General features: G+C 33.0%; 1 protein-coding gene across 7 annotated transcripts in view; it reads right to left on the bottom strand.

Moving 5' to 3' along the window:
- Positions 1 to 20,543, bottom strand: part of LOC127841825 (NAD kinase-like) — a 49,225-nt gene that overhangs the window by 20,208 nt on the left and 8,474 nt on the right. For 2 of the 7 annotated variants that reach the window (XM_052370942.1, XM_052370943.1), the window contains one exon: positions 10,468 to 10,551. In XM_052370942.1, the coding sequence (XP_052226902.1) occupies positions 10,468 to 10,551 (84 nt within the window). Of the gene's footprint in view, positions 1 to 1,870; positions 2,247 to 3,674; positions 4,146 to 6,725; positions 6,872 to 10,467; positions 10,552 to 11,637; positions 11,784 to 18,224; positions 18,270 to 20,543 lie in introns of those variants that run through there. The other 5 variants (XM_052370941.1, XM_052370944.1, XM_052370945.1 and 2 more) reach the window with 5 other exon arrangements.

Here is a 20,543-nt window from a genome sequence, read left to right as displayed (position 1 = left end):
GGCCATAATTCCGTAAAAATGACAACCAGAGTTATGCAACTTGTCCTTTACTGTCCCCTTATGATAGTTTGCGAGTGTTCCAAGTATGAAAGCAACATCTATGATACTTTAGGGGTAAAGTGGACCAAAACAAAAAACTCAACCAAATTTTCAAGTATAAAGGGCCCATAATTCCATCAAAATGCCAGTCAGAGTTAAATAACTTTGCCTGCACAGTCCTCTTACGATAGCTAGTAAATGTTGCAAGTATGAAAGCAATAGCTTTGATACTTTAGGAAAAAAGTGGACCAAAACACAAAACTTAACCAAATTTTTAATTTTCTTAGTATAAAAAGGGCACATAATTCTGTCAAAATGCCAGTCCGAGTTACATAACTTTGCCTGCACAGTCCCCTTATGATAGTTAGTAAGTGTTGCAAGTATGAAAGCAATAGCTTTGATACTTAAGGAATAAAATGGACCTAAACACAAAACTTAACCAAAATTTTCAATTTTCTAAGTATTAAAAGGGCACATAATTCTGTCAAAATGCAAGCCAGAGTTATCTAACTTTGCCTGCCCAGTTCCCTCATGATAGTAAGTGCGCCAAGTTTGAATGCAATAGCATTGATACTTTATGAGAAAAGTGGACCTAAACGCAAAACTTAACCCGATGCTGATGCCAACGCTAAGGTGATGAAAATAGCTCATAATTTTTTTTTCAAAAAATAGATGACCTAAAAATGTTGTTTCTGCTATGAGAACGATCCTAATGTTCTTATAAATACTTAAAGGGGCCTTTTCACAGATTTTGGCGTGTATTGAAGTTTTTCATTAAAAATTTATATTGATAAATGTAAACATTGGATCGAAAAAGCTCCAGTAAAAAAACAAGAATAAAATTGAAGAGAGAAAAAAAAGAAAACCTCAACTGGGCTCAAATGGCTGACCCCTGGAGTAAAAGTCTCTTACACCACTCGGCTATCCGCCCTCATAACATAAGTGATGAATTTTATACTTTATATAAGCACTTTTCATACATGTAGTATCACAAAATATAACAACAACAACAAAACTCTCCAAATTATCCAATTGTTTTGCGTTGCCAAGCTTTATAATTTTCAGGTTTTGAAATCTTCAAATGATGCATGTAATTGCTATTCTAGAGCATAGTTAATGTTCAGTTTTACTGTTTCCTCACAAATATCAAAACTACAACAAAAATTTGCAAATCTGAAACAATTTTTTTTAATTTGTCAATTTACTGAAACGTGAAAAAGCCCCTTTAACATTTTGTGTGTATTTAAAGTTGAGATTTAATTCTATCAATATTCATACTTTCAATTAAATTCCTGAAAATCAATATAACATGTGCAAAAAAAATGTTACCATTTTTAACAATGACAGTTTGTGTTTGATTAATTGTTTTTGAGTAAAAGTGTGCTAACATTTCATTTATTATTAGATCTATATTTACAAGTAATTTGAATGTCAAAATTTCCATATTATATTAAAATGTGTAACCATTTTCCACTTTCATTTTCAAATGCCAAAAAAAAATTCAAAAAAAAAAAATAAAATAAAAAAAAAAAAGCTCTGATTAGTGGACATATAAGTCACCTTCTGTAAGTCCACAGGCACATATTTTAAGATGAATGATATTAATAAGATGTGCATAAATAGAAGGTCAGTGAAAATAAGAAACAGAAATAAGCAGCGACCTTACAGTTTAATGACCAATAAATGTGTGTCAAGCCCAACTTGTATGTAATACATGTATCTCAACAAGAAGTATAGAAGTGGGTATGGAACCATGACCAAAATATAAGCCTTTATCTCTGGTTAATCAAATCAAACAAAAGTCATAAATACACTATTGCATAATACTTACATTGATGAAATAAGCATCATGTTACATCTGCACACACAAAAATCCGATTTTGTCTCAGAATAATAATATAATATTCCTTTTAAACTTTTCCGTTACGATAAAAACTTCTACTAAATTGTATTTAGAGTAAGTTTCAACTCATTAAGTAAGGAAATGCAAGACAATTTAGTCAGTTCAAACATTCAATTAAATATACCAACAGTCACTTTTTCATTAGTATTTCTTGTGGGCTTTTGCTAATTAATTTTTATCGACACACACAGAACTGGAACATTTCAATAATTATTATAAAGCCTTATGATTTCAGGAAATTCCCACCAAAAACTCTTGTTTGTACGTACTAACTTATTCATGATGTTAACATATTTAATGATTTTAGCAAAGTTTATTTAATTATTCATCTATGTCCTGTATTTAGTCATATTTATTTGTCTTTAAAAATTAAGTGTTAAAGAAAGTTCCATAAAGGTTACATGTACTTTTATTTTTGAATGGTTATAGTAAATGTTCTACTTGTGACATCCAGATTTAGAAGTATGTTCTAAATGTTGACCTTTAATCTTTATGCTAATTAAATGCTTGAGCAATCCTGTTTAGTGGATAAATAACCCTTTCACACTCAGAAGCAAAGTGAAAATGGCTATGAGCAAACAACATAAAACTAGAACAGCCTGCGAGTAACTCCCAGTCTGTTCAGGTTTTACGCTGTTTGTTGCTCTTCAGTAAATAAGGGTTGGAAATAAAGCCTTTAAAATTTGAATCTAGTAAGAAAGGTCTTTAATCAAGTGTAACTTTCTATGGGACTACAAATGTGTCAAAATAGGTATCTAAGTGGTAAAGGGTTAAATCAAAGCAGATAACATACCACTTTTGTCCACAACTAAAAAATCCCTTTACCAGAGAAATATTTTTTACCATGAAAATTATTGTCAAATTTTCTTTAAATAAGACCAGGTAAAAAGTAGCAGTCAGGTCAAGTGTTGTTTATAGCCAGGCATCTGACTGACAAAGAGTTGTTTATTGACTGATTAACAATGAAAATCTTACCATTACTTTTTGTTCTAAAGAAACAGACACCTATTTCTTAACTGGAAATTAAAAGTCTTCAATGATGCTGTGCCAAACCCTCTTTTAACATTGTTTATTGGGTACTTACACAATATTAAAGTAGTTTGCATGTTTAAAGACAAACTAATCAGTATTATAATGTAGGGTTTATAAAATGGTATTATCAAAGATTGATTTAAGTTCTAATTACATAGCACTGATATCATTTGCAGTTTGAAATCCCCATATAGATGCTTGCCAATTTAAGACATATAATTTCCCCAACCCCCAACCCCAACGCCAAACAAAAATCAGATATAATTTTTTGGTGACCATTTACATGCTTCTTTGGCCAGTCAATTATGGATTTAGAATTATTATAAAATTTGAACACTTTTATGCTCCAACCTTGATAATTAAAATAAGTTTATTTATTGTCCCCTACCGGTTTCACCGGAGGGAACTTATGGTTTGCGCTCTGTGCGTCTGTGAGTCTGTCTGTCTGTGAGTCTGTCTGTCACACTTTTCTGGATCCTGTGATTTCTTTTAAAGTTCTTCATATTTTTTCATGAAACTTGAAACATGGATAGATGGCAATATGGACATTCTGCACGTCATTTCGTTTTATTCCTATGTCAGAAACTCTTGTTGCTCTGGCAACAAAAAACAAAAGATATCTGACAATGGTGGAGCCGGTAGGGGACATATATTGCATGGCAATAGTCTAGTTTTGTATACAAATTAAAACAAAGTTTACCACAAGAAGTGGTGAGATCTAGGTCTGGCCTCGACAATAAGGGCAGCGTCCTCAGGCTGAATGTGTGATGTTCGGAAATCCTTCACAGTGTTAATGAACAACATTTCAGAGCTCTGTGACTTTGCTTTCGAATAAATCTTCTCACTCAAAACACATCCTTTTCTATTGAGCAACATCGGAGGTATATCCAGGGAGCAACTTTTGCCATTACTTAGTTTCATTCCATTCATACCTAGATGGTGTGTTCCATTTTTTCTGTTTAAATAATTTGCCTCTGCAATTTCAAGCCCCACCCCATTTGTTAGCTCCCAGCTTTCAACTATATTTTCCATCGTACGCTACATAAGGAAGTCCAAAACCTGACTCAATTAAAACCTTTTTTCAAAAATAACATTTTAATCTTATCATTTCTAGGATAAACTTAAGCCCAATAATCTTCAGCCCAAATTTCCATCACTTCCGTTTAACCGTTTAACATTTTCACCATACACTGATAAGTTTACAAAGCTGACCATGATAATCATTTTATTTTGGGTAATATATTCTTTACAATCACTTTAAGCATTGGTGCAGTCCAAGATACATCAATAATTAACCCTTTGCATGCTGGGTAATTTGTCGTCTGCTAAAATGTCGTCTGCTGAATTTCTAAAGTTAGCATTTTCTTCGATTTTTTTCAAAGAATACTATCAGAATAGCAAACAGTTTGGATCCTGATGAGACGCCACGTTCTGTGGCGTCTCATCTGGATCCAAACTGTTTGCAAAGGCCTTTAAAATTCAGCTCCAGCGCTTTAAGGGTTAATTTAAAAAAAATGCCAAAAAATTCACACTATGTGAGTACTATTTTATCAGAAACTAGTTAAACAGTTAACATACCCTTAATATGTATTACTTTTGTAGTAATCAGGCATTTAATAATTAGCATATTCAATAAATTCCACTTCTATTTTCTCATACAACAGCTTTTCAATGTGCTTTTTTTTCCAACAATTTTACTGTAAATTCTCAGTAAAATGATATAATATTTGCATAACCTTCCTCATACAGGTTGTTAATGGGTCTGGTTGTACAATAAACTACCCAGTCAAGTGTACAGTTTGTAAACTAACCAGTCAAGGGTTAAGTTTGTTAAATTTCTGATAACCCTCACATTATTTCACACAATAAAGTCCAAGTAATATAATTAGTTGGAAGTCAAATACTCTGCAATCACGTAAGGAATACCACCTTCTAAACCATTAGCAAAGAAACTTTTTACCATTAGTTTGATACCAGATAGACCGGTATCTTGATGTTAAATCATGCTAGGATGTAATGTTGAAACAACAGTTTGTATTACATGGTTACATGCTTATTTACCATATGTCGAGACCTTAAACAACCTCATCTTTAAACAATTCTTCAAGTGTAACTTAAGTTAAAAACCAATAACTGGCCAAATTTTTGTGGTTTGTTTTACTTTTTAAATCATCACCATATGGAGTATATTACATGGGCACCTAACAGGACATCAGGGAAACATTTCATGACTTGATGTACATTTTATGTCTATAACAGATGACAATGTTGGTCCAATCATTTTTTAAACCGAACAGTTTATTTTCGACTTTAGCATATACACCTCATCGTCAAAATAACAATAAAGCAATAATAAATACACATAAATACTAATGTGTTAAATTAAAACAACTATTTTGTTTATGCATTTTACTAATATTTGATTTTTGTAAGAATGTTATATGTAAGAGAAGGCTCTTTATTTTTTTGTTAACAATGTTAAATTGACGTTAAAAACGTAATTGATTGAGAACAAATTATGCGGTTAGATAATATATACAAAATTCAAATTCATTAACCCATTTATGCCTAGTGGACTCTTCCATCCTTCTAAATTGGATCAATTTATTTCCAAAATTAGGGATGCCTAGTATATTTATTTCTATATTTAGAATATTTCTTACAGAAATTCCTTTAAGCAAACAGCGCAGACCCTGATGAGACACCGCATCATGCGGCGTCTCAACTGGGTCTACACTGTTTTCCAATGCCTTTTTTCTAGACGCTAGACATAAATGGGTTAAAAGCTGACAATTGTTTCATTAATATGAGCAGGATCAAATTAGCATAACTGATCAGATCACTTAAAGTTGTAACATTTAAAATTAACATCACATATGTTGTTAAGCAATTGTTATATAATATTCAACAGTGATAGGTTTATGATTAGTTTTGACATCTTATCTGAAAATTATTAAAAATGCAACACACAATTTCACGGATTGCCTTTAAATAGCTTTCCAAAACCAATAGAAAATATTTTTTCTTTAAAGAATATTTATTTCTAAAAGTGCATCCTTAAACATTGATATGATGGTGCAATAACAAAGACCAAAATAGTTTGAAGAGTTTAATTAGCCCTTTCCATCTCAAAAGCAAAGTGAAAATGGCAATGTAAAAACATCATAAAACCAGAACAGCCTGCAAGTAACTCGCAGTCTGTTCAGGGTTTATGCTGTTTGCTACTCATCAGTATCTAAGGGTTGGAAATAAAGAGTTTAAAACTTGAATCTTAAGTAAGAAATCTATTTATATTTAACTATCTTAGGGACTACATATGTGTAAAAATAAGTATCTAAGTGATAAAGGATAACATGCTATGTATGTTTTTTTATATGCAATAATGATTTAAACTTAGGCCTGTTTCCAAAATTTTATTGAGATCCACCCAGTACTTAAAAAGGAGTTGAAAACACAAGCTTTAGGATACAAGAATGTACATCTATGAATTGATGTAAGGTAGGAAAGGTGCAATACTGTATGCCTACCACTCCATTGGCCAGGACCAGCTAGGGATGTGAAATATATATTTCCTGATTGAATTGGCAAGATTAATTCAAAATTGCTCCATTAGCCAATATGATAACTTAACTACTTGCCCAATTTGGAAGCTTTGAAAATAGGCAAAAATAAAATGCTTTGTAATGATTAAGTTTTAAACTTTGGATAACTTTTCAACAATCTTATATCAAACTTGTATATTTAATAATACCTTGCTTGCGGAGATTTTCCCAATATTGTTCCTGTTGTCATTTTATCAATCAGCTACATTAAAGCTTTAAACTTTTAACAATCTATCATTTAATGAAACTGTAAAACAAAAACCGATAATTCTTTACAATGTCTTCTTCTTTTCTAAATGTTTGCTTACACCACTTCACACAAGGAAGTCTTCTAGATAATCTTTCCGTCTCAAGTTCTGATTATGAGATCCAAGATCCAAACGTCAACAGATGCTTGAAGGTAAAATACTTCTATTGAAGTAGCATCAATTTGAAGCATTGTTAGTATACTATAATAATGATACCATTTACAAATTTTGTGCAAGTGAGCTACCAAACTGGAGCTTTTGTTGAAAGTGATAAGTACCCTTATGTAATTCATCTCTTTGACAAAAATGTACAGCTTAGATATCCCAAAACAAGTTGACTGACTAAATGCAAAAGAGAACTCACAAAAATCTGCATTCAATAGACAATCCCAGAATCGATAATATGGGCGCCGCCATATTGGCTATTACGTAACCCGCGATTGAAAACGGTACTGAAAAATTTGACAGATTACAACGTTATCATAGTGTACACCCGCTTTATTCCAATAAACAGTACTTTATGACTTCGCACATTAGGATTGAAAACAAGTGAAACATGAAACCAAGTGTCGATATGTATCACATCGTAAATCAATATAATTTAAATTTAAAATATACACGATAGATTCACAAAATATGTGTCTCAAGCATAATTATAAAGGTATAGAAATATCTAAAGTGTGAAGTAAACGTTGTGATTTTAGCGTAAATAGTGCCGGAGATATTAACAAAGATCTATCAATATATAAAGATTGGAAACATCCATTCAGACCATATTTGTTGGATAGATCTTTGATATTAATTAGATAGATTTAAGATCGATGTAGACAATTAAATTGATATCTGCCTTTGTTTAAGACTATGTTATTTCTTATTAAATGTCGTACTTTCTATACTTTCCGGAGATATTCATTAAGAAACGTTGTTAGATTAAAGACTTAGGACGACTTCTTTAATTGAATAATACATCTCTTTGTTTGTCTAAACAGTTACAATTTCGCTATTAATATTTCCCTTGTGTCATTTTAAAGGTAATATACAAATCTATAGCCGAAATGAAGTTTGTGATTCTAAAATTGTTTCGTAAATCTTTGTTATCGAAACTCTGTAAGATTTTCAGGTAGAGATTTTTTTTAAATTAAAATAATGTATCTAGTTTAGTCTAAAACTAAAGTGGTTTTTAGCAATCTTTTATTTAAAAATCGCTCTCAAGCTAATACAAAAATAACTAGCCGGAAATGAATTTTGTGATTTAAATGAACAAGTATAGGAGTTATTCGCTTGCAAAACTGTGTAAGATATCAGGATATGTCATACTTTTTTATTGAAAAGGACATATCAGCTTTTGTCTACAACTTTCTTATATTATTATTTAAATAACGTTTTACATGTTGCCTGAAATATTATTAAATTTTCTTAATAACATCTTAATTCACGATTGAAATGTTCAACATGAAAAATAATGAGCCTTAAATAAACTTAAATAGTTCCAATTGTGTTCTCTAGATTTCCTAAACGTATGTCTTTATTAAATGTTCATAAAACAGTCTAAATTTACGCTTAAAAAATAAAAACACGCACAAAATAAGTGATTTATTTTGCTTTAATTACGGATTATAAATGACAGCAACATACATCTCTTGAAAAAAACATCAGCGATAAAGGCGCGAACGAATTCGCTCAAAGCGTTTATGGGTTTGCCCGTGACACCACATGTCTGCACATGTGTTGATACCGAAATTTAGATAAGATATCAAGCGTCACCTTTAAATAACATGTTAAATGACAATCAAGACCTTATTCAGGGCCTACACAAATAGGTCCATGTCCATGCTGTGTGTTATTACTCTTAAACGAATGCAGATGAACCTTATTTCTACTAATTACGTTATTTATATTAATAAAAAAAAACTCGAACTATTATGTGGTTGTCAGATCGATAACAGAAACTCTTTAAATCCTCAAATATATTTGATAAACCCTTTTCGCTTCCTTGTTTTGCGTAGGGACCTATACACACATATATAGGTCCATGTTTATTTCTTCAGTACCGTTTTGGAGGCGAGCGAGAGTATTCTGGGGCGGGTAATCCGGGAAGGTATCGATTTCTGGGATTGTCTATAAACTTGGGTGCCCCCAATGGATTAAGCCTTAACTGTATCATTTAATTGGCCCCTTAAGTTCTGAATGCACGTAATAATGCTCTTCAGTAAGAAGAATTGATGTTCTCTAAATTATCAAATTCTGTCAAGAAAATTTGTGGACCTTCTGAAGAAGTCTAAATGTCAAGGTTAAACAAGATGGCCATGGTTGTACTTAAATTAATCTATGTAAGCTAAATGGTCTAAAAGGACAATATCTGTAAGAATGCAAATTCCACTTCCACGGCTAGATATATAGCATATAAAGACAACATCTTCTACATTGAAAACAAATCTCAACTACGACTTAATTCTTACATGGATCATACAGGCAAATGACTTTGAACTGTATACTATTATGTAAATAAGCACGCAGACACCATCTGTCTTTTATTGTTTTTGACTGTACCATCATTTATATTGTTTAATAATCAAACACACTTAATAAGTATGTGTCTAAAGGCACAGCTTTCGATATGTTAAGTCCTTTAAAATCAGACTCATTTATGTATTGATTCTTTCAAGGTGGAAATAACCGGCATATTCCTTTAATTCTTCAAATCTAATTAAGTATTAAGGTTTTACAATAGCCATATAAGGAAAAATGCCCCGACGCGGTCCGCCATCTTTTTCAACAGACCAGAACCATTTTTGAACTCATCCAAGATATCATTAGAACAAAATCTGACAAAGTTTCATGAAGATTGGACAACATTAAATCTTATTTCTAGAGTGTTAACAAGGCTTTACTATAGCCATATAATGAATCCTGCCTCCCCTCCAGGCGGCCATGTTTTTCAATAGGCTTATCAGGGACGACACTTCCTTTATAATATATTTTGTTTCAAGAAAGTCTCTTCTTTGCACAAATCAAGTTTAGGTCCAAAGTGTTGTCCACAACAAGCCTGTACAGACACTTTACGCACACGCATTGAATCACTTTTTCACACAGCATGGCACAAATTTAATCTGTTGGTAACAATGACGTTGATCCTATTTAGGTTCCAACCGCAGATACATTCAGATAACTATGAAATGTTATTTCATTTTGAAAACATTTTAAATGGTTCATTTAGAACAGAATATTATCGAGGTTTTCCATATCTTGCAAACTCTGGAAACTATTCTACTTAATGCTATATGGCATTTTAAAATATAAAGGGATAAAAGTCAGTTTGTATTTTCAGTACGATGTTACAAGTTTTGAATGAAGTAAGCTCCACACAGTTCCAGAGAAATCCAGCAAGGACTGTTGCTGTTTCAAACAAGTATTGTTAAGGGGTTTTGTACACAATTATAAATCCAGAATATTGATAGCTTTTGGCTTAAAAAGGAAGGTAACTCAGTCACATACAGCACATTTCCGGCACTATCCAGCTAGAGTTGTTGTTCTTTCTTACAAGTATTTTTATGAGATCTTTAAAGCACAATATTAAAATATTGCAGCAATATTTTAAAGCCTCAAGTTTCTAAAGGGAAGTAACCTTGTGTATAATACTCACAGCACAGTCCCAGAGTTATCCAGCAAGCTGCCCTTGGGACCAAATTTGCAGTTTGGACTCACGCCATACAGGGAGTGGGCACGTCTGGAAATAAAAAGATGCAGTTTCCTAATCACAATTAATAGAAAGACTAATTTATGCTCCATAAAATGTTAAGTTTTCAAAGATGTTCAATGGAAGAGTGTTCTGATATTGATTGCATAATTTAACCACTTAGATATGTATTTTGACGCATTTGTAGTCCTAAGAAAGTTACATTTAATTAAGACCTTTCTTACTAGATTCAATTTTTAAAGACTTTCATTTCCAACCCTTAGATACTGATGAGCAGCAAACAATATAAAACCTGAACAGACTGCAAGCTACTCGCAGGCTGTTCTAGTTTTATGTTGTTTGCACATAGCCATTTTCACTATGCTTCTGAGTGAAAAAGGGTTAAAAGTATTAGCTGCTGTCCTCTCTTTTAATGTTTGCTCAATATGACTGAGGAAAACACAAAGGGTAGGCCATGAGAATTAGGTGGTAACACATACAATCCTATTTGATATATGTTGTTAGCATTTGTGGCTCCTAACTGTGCTAGTAACATTTGCTGCTTTTCATCTACTCTTTTTATTGCCTAAAAACCTCATTTTAAGTCAAATTCAAATTTAAACAAATATTCACTATACGAGCAAAGAGAACAATATTAGGAATTATTTCCCTAATAATTTTTCGGATAACATTACTAAGCACTAAATCAGTCTTATTTATATCCAGCTATATATAGAAATCCTATTAAATCCTTGATGATTCTACAAATCTAACGTAAATATCATCATAAAATTTATTTATTTTTTACATTATTAATTGGTCTAAAATATTACTATTCCAAAACTAAGCATACTCTATTTCCTGACTGTTAAACAAATTTTCTCAGAATTGCAAAATCTCGTCAAACAAAAACACAATGTTTAAAAGTTGTTTTTGCATGATCAATACAATTTCAAATTATTTAACCAACAAAAAAAGCTATTAAGATCAATGGAAATCATCTTAACCCCTTAATACGATTACTTAAATGTTCCCATGATCGATATAATCCCGAAAAATTGAATTTGCAAAATAAAATAAAATCTATTCAAAAAATAAAAGTTCAAATAACTGAAATTAAATCAATCTTATACAAACCGTCTTTTAAACCATGATGGGTCTTCAAACTCAAAAGTATCGCTATCTTCCATATCCATTCAGTTCATTTCACCAATACATGCTCAAATATGTCATGCTTTCTATTCATTAGCACACCAAAGCCTTGAATTTATGGATTTTTAAAGGTGCTTGCAGGTACTGGTCACCTAGGATAAGCCTGGTTCACACTTTGACTCATAACTTACAGGTTGGTGACTTAGCTGACGAAAACATTATATATAACTTTTTCTTTAAAAAAAAGTACCCAGTTTTTAGGCAGGATCATAGCAAAAGTAATAGAAAAAACTGAAGATTTGTTAATACTGAGCTGTGTCCTAAAGTCTCATATATTAAACATCATTTTTAGACACCAACCGGAAACATTTAAGTAAAACTGACGATGTACTTGAAAAACTTGAATTATCATGATAAAATTTGTTTGTTTTTTCACAAATACATAATAAATTATAATTATCGTACTAATAAATTATAGTTATGGTACTTATTTTTGGCAGTTTGGCTTGGAAAAAGAATGCAGTTGTGTTTATACATATTCCTAAAATACTATTTCTTCAACATTTAAAAACACTGGCTATCCAATGCTTAATATATTCACCAACTGCATGTATTGATATTTTGCAAAAATTCGATTTATTCTTCTCTAAGCTGTCTTTTCCAAATTCAGTAATTTATTCAACCTTATTAGATGCAACAAAGTAGCATTTACGGACAAGAACTATGTATAAGACATCTTTTCCGAATTAATTAAATGATCATGTAATTTGAAGGCAATTTCAGAGAAGTTGACATTCATCAGTTTTCTGCTGCATCATTTTTAGACACTTTCCTAAAGAGGCATTAGGAAATGATTATTCCAACACTTGCTTGACAAATGCAGACAAAAAATCAAACATAACGGAAAAGTACTATGTTGAGGTAGCAGATTGTTACAGTAATACACTTAAATTAATAAAATAAAATATCGTAAAAACTGTTACAACATATTCTTCAACCCATGTCTGTGCACCTTTAACCACACTATCATTTGCCCCAGAAATAAGCAGCAGTGTCATCAGACTTTAAGGAATTACATCTATTACTAGACTTTAAGGAATTACATCTATTACTATCAGTCAATGACATACTTATCTAGGAATTTTAAAGGAGTTAACCCTTTGCATGCTGGGAAATTTGTCGTCTGCTAAAATGTTGTCTGCTGAATTTCTAAAATTAGCATTTTCTTCGATTTTCTTCAAAGAATACTATCAGAATAGCAAACAGTTTGGATCCTGATGAGACGCCTGTGGCGTCTCAACTGGATCCAAACTGTTTGCAAAGGCCTTCAAAATTTGGTTCCAGCACTGAAAGAGTTAATAATTATCAACTAAGATTCTCCCCAGACATTCATGTTTGGACATTTATATTAGGTCTATCAGGATGAAGTTGAACCAGTTTTTATAGAAACACAAAAATGTTGATTTTGTCATGTGAATCTTAGAGGCTTTACATTGATAAAGACATCATTCTAAGTTTTCACAATGTAATTAGCTCTTTAAAAAGAGCTGTCCAAAGACACTTTGTTTTGACTTCCTCTTCATAGTCCACTTTAAAGGGATCTTTTCACGCTTTGGTAAATTGACAAAATTGAAAAAAGTTGTTTCAGATTCGTAAGTTTTCGTTTTAGTTATGATATTTGTGAGGAAACAGTAATACTGAACATTAACCATGCTCTAATATAGCCATTATATGCATCTTTTGACGATTTTAAAACCTAAAAATTATAAAGCGTTGCAACGCGAAACGATTGAATAATTTGGAGAGTTCTCTTTTTGTCGTTAAATTTTGTGAAACTACGAAGATTGCTTATATAAGGTATAAAATACGTCAAGAATGTGTACTCGGCGGAATAGCTCAGTAAGCTAAAGCGTTTTTACTTCAGGACTCTGGCAGGACTCCAGGGGTCACTGGTTCGAAACCTGCTCCGGGCAATGTTCTTTTCCTTTTTTAATTTTTTTTCTTGATTTTTTACTGGAGCTTTTACGATCCAATGTTTACATTTATCAATATAAAGCATTTAATGAATAAGTTAAAAAAATGCCAAAATCTGTGAAAAGGCCCCTTTAATAGTGTTATGGACATTGTGTGTGGGTCATCCATTGTAATTGGGCCGTGCACTGTGAAAAGGGGGTTTAATGCATGTGCGTAAAGTGTCGTCCCTGATTAACCTCTGCCGTCTGCACAGGCTAATCAGGGATGACACTTTCTGCTTTTATGGTATTTATCGTTTGCAGAAAGTCTCTTCTTAGCAAAAATCCAGTAAAGGCAGAAAGTGTGGTCCCTGATAAGCCTGAGATTTCACGACACATTTCGCAGCTGTTTAGTGGATATGGTGTCCACCTAGCAATCTAGAGGTCACCGGTTTGATCTTCACAGTGGGAGCATTCTGTAGATTTCCCCTATAGACACCAAGTACTGGTTCTTGTCCCAGGAAACAGACTCGAGAGCGTTTCAAATAAGCCTAAGGCTTTCTATGCAATCGAGCTCAAATAAATAGATAAACCATATGCAAAATTAAACCGGAAAATATAGACTTTTACAAGAAACCTTGCCATTCCACAAAATAAATTATATTTGCTTTTAAAAAATTAATTAGTTTACTTTACTTCAAATAACTTATGAAATCCAATGCCTGCTCTGCATAGTAGCTGCCTATACACAAATTTTAACCATGAAATCTCCATCAAAACTATAACTTAAGAGCAGAAACTGTTTTCTTTGTTTAACCCTTTCCCACTTGGAAGCAAAGTGAAAATGGCTATGCGCAAACATCACTAAAACAGAAAAGCACTAAACCTGCGAATAATTCACAGTCTGTCCAGGTTTTATGCTATTTGCTACTCATCAGTATCTTAGTGTTGTAAATGAAGCCTTTCAAACTTGAATATATTAAGAAAGGACTTCAATTTAATTTGATTTTCTAAAGGACTTTAAATGTGTCAAAGTGCGTTTCTTAGTGGTAAATGGTTAACACATTTATGACTAGCTTCTAGAAAAAAGGCCTTGGCAAACAGCGTAGACACAGATGAGACGCCGCATGATGTGGCGTCTCATCTGTGTCTGCGCTGTTTGCTTAAAGGAATTTCTGTAAGAAATATTCTAAATAAAGAAATAAATATACTAGACATCCCTAATTTTGGAAATAAACTGATCCAATTATAAAGGATGGTAGAGTCCACTAGGCATAAATGGGTTAAAATGTGATTGAACTTAGACTGGCCCTAAGTGAAATCCCCAGCCAAGTCTGCTAAACTCAAAACAAAATAATTTGATAATTGAGTCGTGTTCGGAGAAAACTGGGTATAATGCATGTGAGTTAAGTGTCACCCCAGATTAGCCCGTGAAGGCCGCACAGGCTTATCAAGGAAGACACTTTCCGCTTTAATGACGTTTAAATGTAGTCTCTTCTTAGCAAAAATCCAATTTGGGGGGAAAGTATCGTCCCTGATTAGCCTGTGCAGACTTCTAATCTGGGACGACACTTTACGCACATGCATTATGCCCAGTTTTCTCAGAACGCGAATCGCTTGATAATACTAACCATGATCTGAAAGTTGCAATGTAATTCCCAGTTGTAACAGCATGGGCCCCGTAACCATCACACAAAAGTATAGCAAAATACCTCTATCCAAACTAAAGTTAATAAAAAGGAAAAACTTTTAATTACTTTTTGAGTGAAGTATTTGTGAAAGAACAATTGTCTTCAGTTTTACCTGGTGAGTTTATTTGGAACATCACATAACCTTATTTTAAACTTGACCTAAATAATTATGGTCACGACTAGGTTTCTTCTTCTTCCCATTAATTGCAGGGCTCCTCTGGAGCATCAACGCAATTTGACTATTCAATGAGTCCTGGGCCTGATCAGTAGAACCAGTACTTGAAGTCTTTAGGGGATATCAAAAGAACACTTCCACAGTGGGGATTGAACCTGTGACCTCTTGATCACGGTTTCATAGTAATAATGTCATAAAGGAATTAAAAGGAATTTTTATAAGATTTTATAAGATTTGACAGAGCGACAAACTGCACGATGACCCCTATTAAGACTTATATTAAGTTGCATGGTCATTTTTGAAGAAGTGATATACATGCATAATACATTACAATTAAATACCTACTAACAGAGAAATAAAATTGTTACAGGCAATCCTTAACCAGATTAATATGCTAAATTTTACAAAAGGGGGAGTAGAATTGCTCTTACTATTCATTTAATAGTCATCTTTAATAATGAAACAAGAGATGTGTTTGTCAGAAACACAATGCCCCCTACTGCGCCGCTTTGATTTATTTTTATTTGTTTTGATTATATCCCTTTAAAATATATTACTAATATTTTTAATATTTTAATATTTATTATCTCCCTTTAAAGCTTGTTACTTCCCTTGGATTTTTTTTAACTTTGACCTTGAAGGATGACCTTGACCTTTCACCACTCAAAAAGGGCAACTTCATGAGATACACATGCATGCCAAATATCAAGTTGCAATCTTCAATATTGCAAAAGTTATGGCCAATGTTAAAGTTTTCGGACGAACATACTGACGGACGGACGGACTGATATTCAAATATTCAAATGCTATATGCCACCCTACTAGGGGCATAAAAATATTTAAACGTTTTAGTTTAGATACAAATAAAAATGGTAGTAATTTGTTATATATGAAGCTCGAAAGCAATTGTTTAATAGCACATATTATATATTATATACATGTATATAGAACAGTTAATAACCTCAAACAAGTTCTTACATTAATATGACATAAACATAAAATATTTGTTTATAAACATGTTTAAAACCAATTGACTTCTTTAATATATTTAACTTTATCAAGATCAACTTTAGACCGGATGTGGCAAAGGATTTGTAAACAAGATAAATAATTATTTAAATGTAATGCTTATTAATATTATTAAAATCATGATTTAACCCAAATTCCAAATCAGAGCCAAAATGAAAATGGCTTTGTGCAAACAGCATAAAATCAGTTTTTATGCTGTTTGCTGCTCATCAGTATCTAAGCAAAAATAATTATTTATAGACAATATGCTACAGAAATATTTATAATAGTATACAGGTCTTGTTGTTTTATTGCTATATATTATATTTAATTTATAGATCTTATTAAAATAATAAAAAAGATTGTATATCTAGTTTGAAATCAAAATAAACGTCTTCCTTTAGTAAAAGCACCAAAAACAAAATTGCAACAGATAAACATCAGAATATGAAAACATATGGTTCATAGCGAGTTGAATTCTCAAGGAGTTTTTTACTGATGCCTTTTTTCTGTGATGTAATATTAATGTATATTATAAATAAGCAACTTTCCACATCCAAAGCCCTTTTTTCATCATAATAGCATACAGCTGTGCATCAGACATGCAATTACTGTTTATGTGACAATATGTGACAATATAGACAAGTTTGATGATAATCATTGGAAGTTAACATGAGATAAAGAACAGACATGAAAATACTAAAAGGCCAAGGTCAATAAATCTTAATTAAGCTCATATATGTTATTTTCCCACTATAAACTCCATAAATTGAAGATAGCTTGGTCTTTTTTAGTTCACTTTTTTATAATAATCTAGTTAAATGTTCTTATCTTACAAAAACAAATGTTTAAATCCATCAAGACATTATTAGAAATGTACATTTTCTAATTAAAAACGCACGTGACTCACATGTGCTAAAGTTCTTAACTTACAAAAATAAATGTATGTCCTGTAAACATAATAGAAACCATGAAATTACATATTATACTTTAAAATAGCTTTAAATGTGCATTGGCGCCACCAACTATTCTTAGCGCCACCTCCTTGGCATTGGCTCCATCTCTTTTTGGAAAATGCAAATTTATCTATTAGATCGGCTACAAGCCGATGTTTTTGTGCATGCATTAACTTGTACATGTTCAAAGCAATCGTTTTATGTTATGAGCGATTTAATTGGCTGGAAATGTGCTCGTCACACAGGCAATATACATTACTTTGCTTTTATGAATTCTACCATGCCACAACTTATAAAGCTCCTCATGTTTCCAATTGGGTTGTGATTGTTTGTTTCTGTAACAAAAAATATGAATTTATCTTTTCTAAATCCAACTACATTGGCTGATTAAAAAAATAATGCAAAGTATGTTAAAAAAACCCATATAAAACCAAATTAACCTTTAAAAGTATCTGTTAAATTTCAAAACATCCGGGCCTGAGTGCCACCTCGGAAGTAGCATTGGCTCACTTATTACAGCATCTCAAAAACGAGGTGGCGCCCATGATTAACGGCCGTGAAAACGCTCCCACATAAACAAATTGAACTTTAAATAATTTAAGTCAAATCAAATACGTCAAAATTACTAGAAGTGTGAACTCGAATATAGGTCAGTTAAAAGATCGAAGCATTTACAAGCCTGCACTATAGTTATAATTTACAAGTCAAAGAAAGTGGGAACTATAAGGCAGTTAAGATCTAAGCATTTACAAGCCACTACAATTATGTTTAAGTCAAGCATGTTTAATACCGATGATATTGATCCTTCAACTTATTAAGATCTTCTTCATGCAAGCTGCAAGAAAACAAACAGAACATACAATTATATGAGGCGTATTTTGTTAAATGACGTCCATAATCAGCCTGCACAGTCCCAATAGGCCAATCCAGGACAGCACTGTAAGTCTTCTATGGCTGTGTTTTCATAAGTGTGGAGACTCAATTCCTTGAAGCTTGGACCATCAAAGTAGAAAGTGTCGCCATGAATAAAAATGATATGGCCTGCACAGGGAAACCGTTGGTTACAACTTGCATGTTCCATTGAGTTGACCTTACTCACAGCACCAATAATAAGAACACCTTAATTTACAGCCTGAGCATTAAACTAAAACATTACTGACAACAATTAAACAAGGGCTGTTTGTTAAACATGCATGCCCCCCATATGGGCTGTCAGTTGTAGTGGCAGCCATTGTGTGAATACGTTTTTTGTCACTGTGACCTTGACCTTTGACCTAGTGACCTAGGCAGTTTTTTTTTTGGCCCGATGTTTTAGCCGAAATTTGGCTATATTCCCAATAGCAAAAAGGATACTTTATACTTAACCAAATTTTCAATTTTCTAAGTATAAAAAGGGCACATTATTCTGTCAAAATGCACGCTAGAGTTATCTGACTTTGCCTGCCCAGTCCCCTCTTGATAGTAAGTAAGTGTACCAAGTTTAAATGCAATAGCTTTGATACTTTATGAGTGGACCTAAACACAAAACTGAACCAGACGCCGACGCCAAGGTGATGACAATAGCTGATAACTTTTTGTTCAAATGACCTTGACCTTTGACCTAGTGACCTGAAAATCAATAGGGGTCATCTGCCAGTCATAATCAATGTACCTATGCAGTTTCATGATCATAGGCATAAGCGTTCTTGAGTTATCATCCGGAAACCATTTAACTATTTCAATTCACCGTGACCTTGACCTTTGACCTAGTGACCTGAAAATCAATAGGGGTCATCTGCGAGTCATGATCAATGTACCTATGAAGTTTCATCATCCTAGGCATAAGTGTTCTCGAGTTATCATCCAGAAACCATTTTACTATTTCGGGTCACCGTGACCTTGACCATTGACCTAGTGACCTGAAAATCAATAGGGGTCATCTGCGAGTCATGATCAATGTACCTATGACGTTTCATGATCCTAGGCATAAGCGTTCTTGAGTTATCATCCAGAAACCATTTTACTATTTCGGGTCACCGTGACCTTGACCTTTGACCTAGTGACCTGAAAATCAATAGAGGTCATCTGCGAGTCATGATCAATGTACCTATGAAGATTCATGATCCTAGGCCTAAGCATTCTTGAGTTATCATCCAGAAACAATCTGGTGGACAGACATACAGACATACGGATCGACATGTGCAAAACAATATACCCCTCTTCTTCGAAGGGGGGCAAAAATATTAGTAAGATAATTCAACACCAGAAACATTTTCAGGAAAGGAAATCATGCAAATATTGGAATGGGTTTAATGCATGTGCGTAAAGTGTCGTCCCAGATTAGCCTGTGCAGTCTGCACAGGGACACCACTTTCTGCCTAAACTGGATTTTTGTCAAGAAGGGTTTTTCTTTAAATGAAAAATACAATTAAAGCGGAAAATGTTGTCCCTGATTAGCCTGCAGACTGCACAGGCTTATCTGGGACGACACTTTACGCACACATGCATTAAACCCTCTTTTCACAGAGCATGGCTCAAATAAATATATTAACACACCCTTACAATCAACGCATAAGGATGGCAGGTTTGATTCTCAGCCCAGCCATAGAACTTTTGTGGGGATATTATTTCTTCATCCATTCTCTCCCTACTCTTCATTTAACCCATTTATGCCTAGTAGACTCTCCCATTCTTCTAAATTGGATCAATTTATTTCCAAAATTAGGGATGTCTAGTATATCTATTTCTATATTTGGAATATTTCTGACAGAAATTTCTTTAAGCAAACAGCGCAGACCCTGATGAGATGCCGCATCATGCTGCGTCTCATCTGGGTCTACGCTGCTTAATTTAATTGCCAATGCCTTTTTTCTAAACGTTAGGCATTAATTGGATAAGAAGGCAAGTGTCAGTTCACAGCATTAAGATTGTGCTATCAGTACTGGTATTTAAAACTTTCAACCACAAAAAGTGTGAATATGTTAAGGACCGCCAAGATATTTATAAAACAAGAGATGTGTTTGTCAGAAACACAATGCCCCCTACTGCGCTTTGATTTATTCATTTTTTTTTTATTTGGCAGGTACAGATAATGATCTCCCTTTGAAGCTTATTACTTTCCTTGAATTTG

This window comes from Dreissena polymorpha, chromosome 8 (genome assembly GCF_020536995.1).
Source record: "Dreissena polymorpha isolate Duluth1 chromosome 8, UMN_Dpol_1.0, whole genome shotgun sequence".
NCBI classification, from domain to species: domain Eukaryota; kingdom Metazoa; phylum Mollusca; class Bivalvia; order Myida; family Dreissenidae; genus Dreissena; species Dreissena polymorpha.
The sequence above is the reverse complement of the archived record's forward strand: the minus strand, read 5'-3'. Positions and strand labels throughout refer to the sequence as shown.